The sequence below is a fragment of the Myotis daubentonii genome, chromosome 1 (assembly GCF_963259705.1).
Source record: "Myotis daubentonii chromosome 1, mMyoDau2.1, whole genome shotgun sequence".
In the NCBI taxonomy this organism is placed as follows: domain Eukaryota; kingdom Metazoa; phylum Chordata; class Mammalia; order Chiroptera; family Vespertilionidae; genus Myotis; species Myotis daubentonii.
This window is the reverse complement of record NC_081840.1, coordinates 151769009-151781848: the sequence shown is the minus strand read 5'-3', so window position 1 is coordinate 151781848 and position 12840 is coordinate 151769009. Positions and strand designations below refer to the sequence as shown.

The 12840-nt window shown below is 47.0% G+C and overlaps 1 protein-coding gene across 4 annotated transcripts in view; it reads left to right on the top strand.

The window, feature by feature from the left end:
* DIP2C (disco interacting protein 2 homolog C) overlaps positions 1–12840 on the top strand; it is a 376691-nt gene that overhangs the window by 183158 nt on the left and 180693 nt on the right. For 2 of the 4 annotated variants that reach the window (XM_059662881.1, XM_059662885.1), the window contains exons 2-3: positions 8879–8950; positions 10710–10877. In XM_059662881.1, the coding sequence (XP_059518864.1) occupies positions 8879–8950; positions 10710–10877 (240 nt within the window). The remainder of the gene's footprint in view (positions 1–8878; positions 8951–10709; positions 10878–12840) is intronic. The other 2 variants (XM_059662882.1, XM_059662883.1) reach the window with 2 other exon arrangements.

Here is a 12840-nt window from a genome sequence, read left to right as displayed (position 1 = left end):
CAATTTGTTTAAGAAAGTCATGGAATCATTAACTTAGCACCAGTTTATTTCTACCTTTCAAAAGTAAAAAATATAACTTTTATTTAATCTTTCATTCAGCAAACATGCAATGTGTCCGTTTCATTTACTACCCTCTACCAGTTGCCTGGAACATAGTAGGTAATAATAAATACTTGTTGGATGAATGAATAAATCAGAAAATAAATTTAGGATCATTTCCATGGCATTTGGAAAATTTGAGATTAAGTTTAGGTCTAGATGAAGTTTACTCCACAGGGCCAGGCTGGGTGAGAGCTTAGGATCACTCTGGCCATTTCAGAATTGATCAGTGTTGAGCCACAGTGTCCTCTTGAGCTTCTGGATACCAGGTGGGCAGAGCACCCTGTAGTACAGGCTTTTATTCCTTCTGATAGAAGAAATAGTGGTGGCTTCTTGCTTCAAGGGAGGAACACTGGCCCATGTCATCATGCCTGTGGCAGGCTGGGAGCTCATCAGCATCTCTGGACCCTGCTGGTGGGACAAGCAGGGCCAGTGCAGGGAGGGATCTATAAACTCACCTTTGACCCTGACGGCTTACCCTCAGGGAGGTGATTTTTTGTTGTTTTGTTATTGTTAATTCTCACCCAAGGATATTTTTCAATTGCTTTCTAGAGAGAGTGGAAGGGAGAGGGAGAGACAGAGGAAACATCTATGTGAGAGACATGGATTGGTTGTCTCCTGCATGCACCATGACCAGGGCTAGGGAACCTGCAACCAAGGTATGTGCCCTTGACCAGAATCAAACCTGGGACCCTTCATTCTACAGTCCAACGCTCTATCCACTGAGCCAAACCAGCTAGGGCAGAGAGGTGGTTTTTGTTTTTTTTTTTGAGAGGAGTTAGCACATGCTACTCAAGGTGTCACCAGTGTGTGGAGACGCTGGAGGGCCTGACACAGCCCAAATGTTGTGTAAAGATTGTAGGTGGTCTACACTTGCCTGGGGGTCCCCAGTTGTATTCCCTGGGTGTAAACTTAGGCTCAGTAGTCCTGTTTGCCCTAGGAACCCACCTGAGTGAGAGCTGACCAGCTTGGAGTTGGGGCCCATACACCCTTCTCCCAACCATGGTTCCTGAGTCAGCACTTATGTCATTATAAAGTTTGAGGGGTAAATGTGTCAATGATTTCTTGAGTAGAACATTAACAATTTGACAAATGACAACTGGACATTCCAGGCATCCTTTGGAGAAGTTATTGGTACAGATCAACAGTTTAAAAAGGGACACCAGTGATGGATGTGAACACTTTGGTTCATGGTATCAGTGCCAGCAGCAAGTAACTAAGCAATGAAGTGCATGGAAGTGTTCCTCCATCACTCTAGCCATCAAGGGAATCAGGTAGTGTTTCTATTGAGTAAGCCATTTTAGTCCATTCAGAAGGAATCAAGAATGTTTAGGAGGATCTGCTTAGAAGAAAAATTAATTCAGACTAAATTTTTCAGAATTGGTGCCTTCCCTGAAAACAGTGGTTGAGTATAGTCTATACTAATAAAAGGGTAATATGCTAATTAGACCGGATATCCTTCCGGACGACCTACCGGACAAAGCCATGGTAGCGGGGGCCGAGGCAGAGGCAGTTAGGGGTGACCAGGTCGGCAGGGGAGAGTAGTTAGGGGCAACCAGGCCAGCAGGGGAGGGCAGTTAGGGGCGACCAGATCAGCAGGGGAGGGCAGTTAGGGGCGACCAGACCAGCAGGGGAGGGCAGTTAAGGGCAACCAAGCCGGCAGGCAGAGTGGTTAGGGGTGATCGGGCAAGCAGGCAGGTGAGTGGTTAGGAACCAGCAGTTTCAAATTATGAGATCTGCTTAGAATGTCCGGTCTAATCATGTAGGGCCCCTGGGAGGGGAGGCCGGCAGCAGGAGAGCTTTCAGATCCCTCTCTCTCATTTACACAGCACACTCCCCAGCATTTTGAAATTTCAGAAAGCTCTGTTGGATGCTCCCTTTTCAGATCTTCAGGCAGTTCGGGCCCCAGGACTCCTGTGCTGGGCGTATCTCCCCTTTCACATCAGCAGCTTGTTTTCAAGTCCACTGTAGGTGGATTGAGGTTGGCTCTTTCTCTCTGTGGTTTAGAATAGAGTGACTCCAGACAGGCTGCTTTCTTTAATGCCTCCCACAATGGGAGTTCTTGATACACCAAAGTGAAAAGCTACAGGGGACATTTAAAAAAATTTATGTAAAGATAAAGCCTTACGTGATAGTATACAGGAATTTACTGGCTAGAATTACAATTTTAACCTGATGGCGCATTTAAAATATTATTTTTTTCCTTCTGGTGATGCCATTAACTAAACGTTTTAAGGAACTTTTTGGTCACTCACAGAAACATGAAAATCCCAGTCATGTGAATATGCAGTTCTTAAGAATTTTCCCCCTTCATACCAAGTGTTGGAATAAGCCTCGGTGATTTTATAATCCAAGGTTGTATGTTTATCCCGGTCACCTTACTTAAAATGCTCTTATGGAACATAAATTTCTAAATTTTACATTAGAAATAGGACATAAACGCATGTGCAACGAGCACAGCAGCACAGAGAGCAGCAAAGGGAAGTGTGGTCCCTGTGAAGTGATGTGAGCCCTGGCACCCGAGGCCAGGCCCCGGAGGGACTCGTGGCCCTGCGGGTGAGTTTGTGCTCAGTCCTCGAAGCACTGAGCAGCCTCTGACAGGCTTCCGGCAGGAGGCCAGCGGTCCTCGGTGAGAGCTCGGAGGGCTGCGCGTGGGAGAGGCCAGTGGTTGGGACGGGGGCGCTCGGCTGGAGTGGCTGTTTGGATCGCGCAGGGAGAGCCGTTGGCCTCTGGCATCAGTGACAGGATGAAAGAGAGGCAGATGGAGGACCTCTCAGGATTAGTGACACATCTGTAACCTGCCTCTGGCCTCTCCTCCCTCAGGGGCTTCGCTGTGGTCCCTTCTGGCTTCTAGCTGCACACAGGCAAGGCTGCTTTCGTGTCTTCCCACCCAGCTCGGGCCCGAGCCACGCCTGAGTGCCCCGTAGTGTCCGCCACACGCTTGAATGAATAGTCAATGCTGGCAGGTACTTGGGTTGTTATACCTGTTCAATGCTTCCTGAGACTTCACTTCCTGTGTGTGATTTTTTTAAATTACAGCAGAAGGTTATAGGTATGTTATTAAGATCTTATTAATGAGAAATGTGAGACCCTGAGAAGCCAGCCGCCCTTGTGGGGTTGCCCAGCATGTGCTCGGGGAGAAAGGTCCCTGGTCTGCCTGCTCCGATGCCCCTGGCAGACTGCCCGGATAGCACAGCCTCCTTTCTGCACGGAAGAGAAGCTCCTGTAGAACTGACGATCATGCCGCCAGCAGGGGGCGAGGGACCACGCCTCCAAGGGTGTCCCTACACCTTATAAAGCCATCGGCGTAGGAAAGAAATGCCATGAAGGTTCCTGACGGCCATGAAATTCCAAACATGGAAATGATTGCTTTGTTATATGAAACATTTGTTCCAGCCAGCATTAAATAATCATAAAATAAACTCCTGACACCGGAATGGAAACCATCACCGTTAAGCTGGTCTGTTTACTCTGAACTGATCCTGACATGGCTGGGGCTCACACGTTATTGGGGGGGAGCTCTTCACTGCCTGGAGACACAGGTACTCCTGTCCTGGCCAGAGATGTGCGCCTGGTGGCTCTGCACAAGCCCCATGGAGCTGAGTTGCCAGAAGGCGGCTAAGGTGGAAAAATGGGGAGCGTGGTGTCACCTTCACTCTTGTATTCGTTTGGCTGGCTTTCCCTTCACTTTTCTCTGACTCAGGCTTTACTCTGAAACTCTGGACTACAATATAAGTAAGAAAAATAATTCTATTTGGGGAGGGAAACAAGAATGATCTTTTCTGCCTCAGAGTATGATTTAACCATCTATCTACTGGTGGTTTCCCTTTATTGCATTTTCTATTTTATTTTATTTATTTTATTTTATTTTATTTTATTTTATTTTATTTTATTTTATTTTATTTTATTTTATTTTATTATTTTTAATCCTCACCCAAGGATATTTTCCCGTTGATTTTTAGAGAGAGTGGAAGGGAGAGGGAAAGACAGACAGAAATATCGATGTGAGAGAGACACATCGATTGGTTGCCTCCTACAAGAGTCTCAACCAGGGCCCAGGCCAGGGAGGGGCCTGTAACCAAGGTACGTGCCCTTGACCGGAATCAAACCCAGGGCCCTTTGATCCACTGGCTGATGCTCTATCTACTGAGCCAAACTGGCTAGCACTGCATTTTCATTTCAAATTTATGACTTGTCTGTAACTCTGTCTTTTCTTTGTAACAGAACACATGGCAATTCTATTTCTACTGCTGGAATGTAAAGTCTTATGGAACTTCTTTGAGGATAACATAAGTTACACTTTTCATACAGTGGAAAGAAAGTGCTTCAAAAGATCACTTTTATTTTCTCCTCACTGAGCTTACCAACAATTTTTAAATTTAGTTTTCTGTTATGCATTCTTATTTCTGAAATGAAAAGGGAGTTAAATAAATGGGTGTCTTGAGTATTCAAGCATGGAGAATATGCTCTTTGGAATTTTATATGGAAAATAATCGAGTGTGGATCCTATGGTTCGTGCCTTCAAACATTAGCAGCTACTTTTCAAGGAGCAAAATTCTGTAGCTGTGGCTTGGGGGGTGGTGGGCCCTACCTCTCGTTGATGGTGATCTTTTAGCTCCAGGTTGAGAGAACACTAATTAACCTGCTGTAAATACTGGACTTTTCCTTGTAGGTTGATAGATGTCAAATGCTTGGTCCTCTTTCGTAGCCTTGCTGCCTCTGTTTTCCAGAGGTTTACTCTGAAGGCGGGGCTTGCTACAGATCCACGGCGAGGAGGAGAGAAAAGATGTAGCTAATGGATTTTTCTGCCTGAACTGATTCAAAGTGAAGGGGAACCATGGTGACGCCATGACATTGGTTGTAGGTCATCCTCAGACAGAAACCAGGGATGCATTCTGGGTGGACGGATTGTGTGTGAAGCCAGCCTGTCTGTGTATCTGTTCCTATCATATCTATCTTATTTACCTATCTATATCTATCTGTTGTTTACCTATCACCCATCTATATTCATTTATCAATCATCTACTCTTTGCATCAGCCAGTCATCTATTATTTACCTATCATCTGACTAGAGCTGTCATCTATTTCTTATCTATCTTTATTGTTTTAGCACGAAAACCTTATCGGTTGCCTCAGAACAATGAGCAGAGCATAAGCGCCCCCAGTAGAAAGTTTGCTTCTAGAATTTGTAGTGAGTTTGTCAGAGAATCTGTTGGCTCTCTGGCTACCAGATGCAAATGTGGTTCCAGAGTTAAACAATACCTGGACTTTTTCCTTGAAAAAGACAATGTGTAGCAAAAGCATGTTTAGCCCTGATGCTCAGGGCACCTGAGTGAACCTGGCCCCTTGTCGCAGGGGCTGGATCCTTTTGGATAATACACACCAAGCTGTTGTAATTTATCCTTTAACTAAAGGCCAAGTTCATGCACTGGTGAGGTCCCTCAGCTTGGCCTATGGGGATCGGGCCAAAACTGGCTCTCTGACATCCCCGAGGGGTCCTGGATTGCGAGAGGGTGGTTCTCGGGTGACGCACCCCGGAATTGGACTCCCTTCTCTCTGGTTCCGGGTGCGTCACCCGAGAACCGCAGCTGCCAAGTCACCACAGCTCGGCAGCTCCTGCATTGAGTGTCTGCCCCCTGGTGGCCATTGAATGTCATAGCTACTGGTCGGACGGTCGCTTAGGCTTTTATATATATAATATAATTGTTACCCGTTTTCCCCTCTGTCCTTTCACAGGTGTTCATTAAGCCGTGAGACAGCCACTCTGTGTTTGCCGTGATTACGAATGCAGCTTCTGTCCAGTTATTTACTTGAAGTCACCCTGTGACGCTTGCATCTGCGGCTCACTGTGTGACTGCACCGTCATCACGCGGTCCTAGTGAGACAGCAGGGTTTGGTCTGGAGGACACTGACCCAGGACGGTGGCACAACGTGGTTTTGAGGATAAACTATGCGCATGTTGCAAAAATAAGCCATCGGCAGCCATCGCAGCCTCCCCAGGAGAGCAGCACCAGGTCTTGTGCAAAATTCTGTGCCGCGGGAGCCTAGACGCTGGGGTGTCGCTGGGCCGAGCCAGACGCGAGAGGGTGACAGCAGGCAGTGGGTGCAAGGTTGTCCCTGAGGGCAGGCTGTCCAGGGCGGCTGGAGCTGGGCAGGACATCCAGAGAAGGCTGACCACATCGTGCTGTCTGGGGTGGCAGATTCTAAGTGTGGCTTCATCTTTCTAGATCTCGGGCTCTGAGTGAGAAACGTAAGTGCTATCTGTGCCTCAGTTTCTCACCTGTTAAGTCAGTTGTTGTAAGGATGAAAAGAGATTATTTAGGAATGGGACATGTAGGACAGGGCCACACTGAAAGGGGTCATGGTTTCTTGGGGAAAGCACTCATTTTTCTATACGCCTAAGGTTTTAACAACTGGAGTTTGCCAAAGGAAGAGTTCAAAGTGAGTTTCCTGTGAAGTTGGCATACCCTGGAAATTAAGGGGGGAACCCCCTCATGCGTAAATTTTCATCTGAGAGATTTTAAAATTTGAGCCGAGTTTTGGGTGTAGAATGAACTGAAATGGGGCTGGTTTACCAGGCTCGGATTTGCTGGTAGAATTGTGCACAGATGCTGTCTGATGACAAATCCTGAATGGCCAGTGGGGTTGGCTGGGAATGGGCACCCTGGCAAATAGTAGGTGTCTACCTAGTGTGCAGGGAGCCTCTTGGGAGGCCCGTATGTACTAGTTGATGTCCCGCTGACATACTCGCACTCACATGCCCCTTTACCTGGTCCCTGCTTGGTTTTGTCCAGGTGTCCCTTGGATGCAGGTAGCAGACCGGTTTTGAATTTGTAAAATGCTGCGCGTGAGCCAAAGTGAGTTAATCAGGAGTACAATTGGCATGGAAACCAGCTTCCTGTAGTTTTATTATTTCCGAAGACTGGTCAGGGAAGAACACGTGGGGAAGGACAGCAAATCTCCTGGGGAGATGGGGCAGCTGCCTTCCCAGCAGCCCCCGCGGGCTGGGAGGACAGACGCGGACTTGGGAGGTTGTTCCCGAGCAGACAGTTCCTCCTTCTGCAGGTTACTTTATCGGGTTTTCCCAAAGCCAGGCGTTTGCCTCTTTCTTGGCGATGTTACACCACGAGCAGTCAGCTAAAGCAGCGATTTTCCACCTTTCTCATCTCATGGCCCACATTAAACTAATTACTGCAATTCTGCGGCGCACTGAAAATACATTTTTTCTTTCTCTGACACAAAGGTATAATTTTGATTCATTCACACTGGTCGGCTATTGTGTTGGATGTTGTCCTTTTATTTATTTATTTATTTATTTATTTATTTATTTATTTATTTATTTATTATTTGACAAATCTAAGAGAAAAGAGGTCAGTGTCCCTGACCAACCAGTCAGGGACTGGCGTGTTTTAAAAATTCGTGTGGCATGCCGGCTGAAAGTCACTGGGCTAGCGAGAAGCCTGTGGTGGGGTGGGGAGCGAGGTGTGAGAGCCACTCCTCAGCCAGCGTCTCCTGTGCTCACTGACTGCCTTGTCCTGATCAATCGCAAAGCTAGTACAGTGTGCACATTCATGTGGGTGTTTGGGTGTTGATATTTTGGACATTTTAAACACGTAGGTTTGCCGGGGTCTTTCCACAAGAACTGAACAGTCCCAGCGCCGGTTGGCAAAGGGGTGCAGGTGCAGAGCATGGTAGACCCGTGATGGGGGCCATGTTTCACTTTAGTCCGGTCAGCCCGCTGACAGCGGCTGGCGTGCTCGTCATCCGAGAGCAGGATGTGTTTCCTGTAGCTTTGTTGTTTATGGCTCCGTGTTTAAAAATGAGTCACGTGTTTTGTGGAGTGGACAAGACTACACTGGACTGTGAGTTACTTGTCAGACATTAAGCACTGAGGGCGCTTTATGGTCTGATCAAGTTTAGTGAGCGTACCTCACTAGAAAAAGCAAATTTACCGATTTGTGGATGACCCATAATAACTTTTTATTTGCTTGCTCTATTTTTATTCAAACGTAAGTTTTTGGCTCTCTTGGGAATGATGGTTTGATCAGAATATTAGGGAAAAATTAGCAGATTCTCAAAAATTCAAGGGGAACATCAGTATTTTGTGTGCATACCTTTGGAAAGGTTTCTGCTAAAAGTTATTTGTCCCCTGTGCTCAGCACTGAGGAGGAATGCCAGCGTGGTGATGATGCCTCCTGCTCTTCTGCATGGGAAACTCCGGCTTTTACATTTTAATTCTTATTTTACCGATAAGCCAAGAAGCACCTTTCTCACATATTTGGATTTCTATAGGTTCTGTGTTCACTTTTTTTTTTTTTTAACTTAATGTTCCATTTGATCGAAGTCACTTATTTTCAAAAATACCCTAGCAGTTTCAAGTCCTTGGAACTGCCATGTCTGATTAGGACAAAACCTCACTAATGGAGGCAGGTGCTAATCAGTAATGGTTTGGGGCAGCTGCCACCGGCACGGGCCTGCACAAGCCATGGTTGACTAGGTTAATGAGAGCCGTGGGATGGGGCGGTTCCTGCGCTGGCTTATGTGAACACGGTGTGGAGAATCTACTTCTGGGCCCCGTCAAAAGCTGAAACCTTGAGAGCAGGGCCTGGGCAAGCATTTTTGTTTGTTTGAGGGCAAGGAGAATGACTAACGTGCTTTCTTTCTAAGTTACAATTATAAGGCAAACAGAAAACGCAGTTGTGACTGTCTCTTAGACTCTTCTGAGTGACCAGCCCTACCCGTGGGGACCATTCTGAATCTTTCTTTCCTTCTCTTGTAGGTGACATCACACAAAAAGGATATGAAAAGAAGAGGTCGAAATTAATTGGCGCCTACCTGCCCCAGCCTCCGAGTACGTACACTTTGATGATATGTCATCTAGTTTAGAGAGTTAACTGCAACATGCAAGAGAGAATAGCGCAAATCCTTCCTTAGTCCCTGATTTGCATAAAGACTGCGCTCCTGACATGGCACTAGTCACATCTAAGTCCTTTGTGTGACTATTGCATGTGTATTTTGTGAATGTAGAATACGCACATGATGTTCTATAAGTGGGCCTAATATGTTTAGTAAGTATTTCATCTATAGAGGGCAGTTACATGGTTGGTTACTTCAAAATGCTAAAATGATAAAAAGATGAAAGAAGTTATGATTTAAACATGATTTTTAGTTTGGGAAGTTAAAAATTATGGCTATTGTTCATAGTTTAATTAATCCAAGGTTTTGTTGGAGTAGTTGGGGGTCAGGCCAAATCTAGAAACCTAGTAAATGATATAATATCCTGCCTGGGATTATGAAATCATGAAGGTTTGTTTTGCTTAGAAATGGGATTGTAAAACATTATGGATTCTTCCCCAAAGCACAAAGTCTGTTTCACTCCATGTCCAGGTTTATAGAATCTCTTTGCACTTGAGCCAGGTTCTGTCCATTTCAAGAAATGGAAAATGATGCCAGGCGGGAGTTCCCACAACTCAGTTCCAGTGAAGCTCAGTTTGGTTTGAGGGTGGCCAGGCTTTGGGAATGGCTTAAAGCTGATGCAGTTAATGCTGCACTCAAGGAGAAATGATAGCAATATAAATTTTGAAGGTGGTGCCTGAACTCTACAGTTTTCACGGTTAAAACAATTTTTAAAGCTGCTCCGATGATTCTGCTAGAGAAGGACGAAGTCTGTGGGGGCACATAGCTCACAGGTCCCCCGCTCTGCCCCTCCTGATCTCCAGGCTGTGACACACCCAGCCGTGGCCTGCTAGCATGGTTGACAGCGTTTCATTCCAGGAAGCTTAATTTGTGTGTTGAGCTTCTGCTGTGTTTGTAGCTTTGTTTTGATTTTGTGTGCTTGCTTTCTTTCCTTGATTCTTAAGAGAGTTAATATAAAGATGGACCTGTTGTAGAGCCTGATTTAGCTGGTGGGTTGAGTAAATGAAAAATAAACAGGTCTTTGGTTGGCTGGTGCCCATATGTGAAAGGCTTTAGGAGTAGGTGTGGGCAGAGGTCTCCCCCTTCCCCCTTCCCTCCTCCTCTAGCAGTATTGCGTGGCGATGGCCATCTTCGTGGCCGTGATGGTGAGTCCCTTTCAGCAAGCGGCCCCTCCACATCTTGGAGGAAGGCTGGTTGGCTGACTCTAGGCCAGCGGTTCTCAACCTGTGGGTCGCGACCCCTTTGGCAGTCGAACGACCCTTTCACAGGGGTCGCCTAAGACCATCCTGCATATCAGATATTTACATTACGATTCATAGCAGTAGCAATGTTACAGTTATGAAGTAGCCACGAAAATAATGTTATGGTTGGGTCACAACATGAGGAACTGTATTTAAAGGGCCAGAAGGTTGAGAACCACTGCTCTAGGCTCTGGACATTGCCGGGTTCTCATTTCTGTGCCTTACCAAACAAGAGTGAAACAGAAGCAGTTCCCAGAAGATGGTTCTCCAGCCCCCGTGCCGGGAGCATGGCTGGCTGCGTGGGCTGGGCACGCAGGGTGGCACCCGTGTTGCGTGGTCCCTTTGGTGTTCTTTGTGCTCTTCTGCATGGGGTCGGCAGCTCTGCTCAGCGCTGTAACAAATTTAAAAAAAACTAAAGTTTGAATTAATTAGTTTTTTTTCAACTTGTTACAGCAGCGAACGGAGCTGCGGTGGCCCGGTGTAGACTGCAGCACAGTGAAGGCGCCCCGAGGAGAACGCCACACTCCGGCCACATCGGGGTGTGTGACATCAGAGAAGCCGCTGGCAGGGAGCGGGTGGCCAGCACCGCGGGAAACCGGCCTCTGTTTTACTTTCGTTTCGGTGAGCGCACTTTTCTGAGAGAGAGAGAGACCCCATGTTTGAAAGGGACTGTCACTCAGCACCATTCTCAACAACAAGTGCAAGGTTTAGTGTTGGGGCACCCTAGCGTTGGGAGTCCTGTGTGTGAGCCCTCATGCTCCAGATGAGGTTACACAAGTTTTCGGGGAGCGGGAGGGGGGAACAGTACTCCCTGGTTGTAAAGTTGTTACAGAACCTGGAGCCACGACTGTTCCACCTACCCAGGGCCAATTAGAATAGAATATGCTGTTTTAACCACCCTATTTTTACAGTTGGGACACTGCTTACAGAATACTTGAGAAAGAAGACTGTATGACAAATTCTGAAAGTCTTAAAATTATTGGTTTGCTGTTGACCTTCGTCTCCTAGCCCAGTGGTCGGCAAACTGCGGCTCTCGAGCCACATGCGGCTCTTTGGCCCCTTGAGTGTGGCTCTTCCTAAGCTTTAGGAGTACCCTAATTAAGTTAATAACAATGTACCTACCTATATAGTTTAAGTTTAAAAAATTTGGCTCTCAAAAGAAATTTCAATTGTTGTACTGTTGATATTTGGCTCTGTTGACTAATGAGTTTGCCGACCACTGTCCTAGCCAAACACCTCAGCACCTCGTGGTCCTGGCCCCTGAGACCTGCGGAGGGGAGTGAGAGCTACAGGCCTTCACACTCCTATGCCCGAAGGGCAGTGTACGGGGTTTGACAGGCAAACGAAACCGATTACTGATAGAATGTGTTCTTCGAGGTAACGATCCTCAGAGGTCAACATTGTGTTAGTGGTTGATATTTTGAATACAAGAAGCCCCAAAAGGTGAGTTCAGTGCGACTTATAGTAGAATAAGAAAATAAGCATTTGCAAGTTTTAGGCTTGTCTTCGGGGTTTTGCCTCTGAATATAAAAGGCATTGTTTGAAAATCATGCACACATAACAAAGAGAGAAAACTTAATATTACAGTTGGCCCCACGGCGTGGTCACCCCACTGCGGCTTCTGTTGGTCGCCTCTGAGCTGCTTGCTGACAGATAGGATGAGTGTCCTTGCAGGAGGAATGGAGGCTTTGGTGTGTGGTTGGTGGGTCGGCGTTAGCTGTGAGGTCCTTCTCGCAGTGACGGGAGTCTCACGCACCGGATTGAAGTGTGAGGAAGAGAGAGCCTGCGTGGGGACGCTGCTCTGTGGACCTCGTGCCCATCCCATTCCCACTGGGCATGGTTCAGGGTTTCATAAATGTATAGTACTGAGGCCAGTGCAATAACATGTTAGCAGTTCTTCTCGGTTCTGTGTAAAGATGGTAAACCGAGGGAGGCCCAGGGACACAGATGGTGACCTGAGCCAGCTGGGACACCCATCTCTAGAGCATGATGTCGCCAGTGCCTTTCCCCTCAGTTCACGTGGGATCTGAAGCTAGTCAGTGCCTGGCACTTAGCGCTCAGGGGATTTTTATCACGTTGCCGTCTGAGGGGAACTAATTTTTGTCTCCGTGGCTTCCCATGATTTTGGACAGTTACCCAATCTCCTGTGGGACACCTCCCCTTCCCAGGGACCTCTCTTGGCCTGTCTCTGTTGTAGACACTGGGCAGCCTGCAGCTTTCCTGAGAGGTGGTTCTCAAATGTGGTATGAATGTGAGATCCTATGATAGGTAACGAAAGGGACCCTCCATTACTGCCCCTGGGTCCTGTGGTGACAGGTTGAATTCTGCTTTGGAGTTGTATTTTTTTAAAAATATATTTTTATTGATTTCAGAGAGGAAGGGAGAGGGAGAGAGAGGGGAATATCAATGATGAGAATCATTGATTGGCTGCCTCCTGCATGCTCCACCCTGGGGACCAAGCCCACAACCCGGGCATGTGCCCTGATGGGGAGTCGAGCCGTGGCCTTCTGGTGCATAGGTCAACGCTCAACTACTGAGCCACGCTGGCTGGGCTGGAGTTGCATATTTGACTGTTGACTTTGTC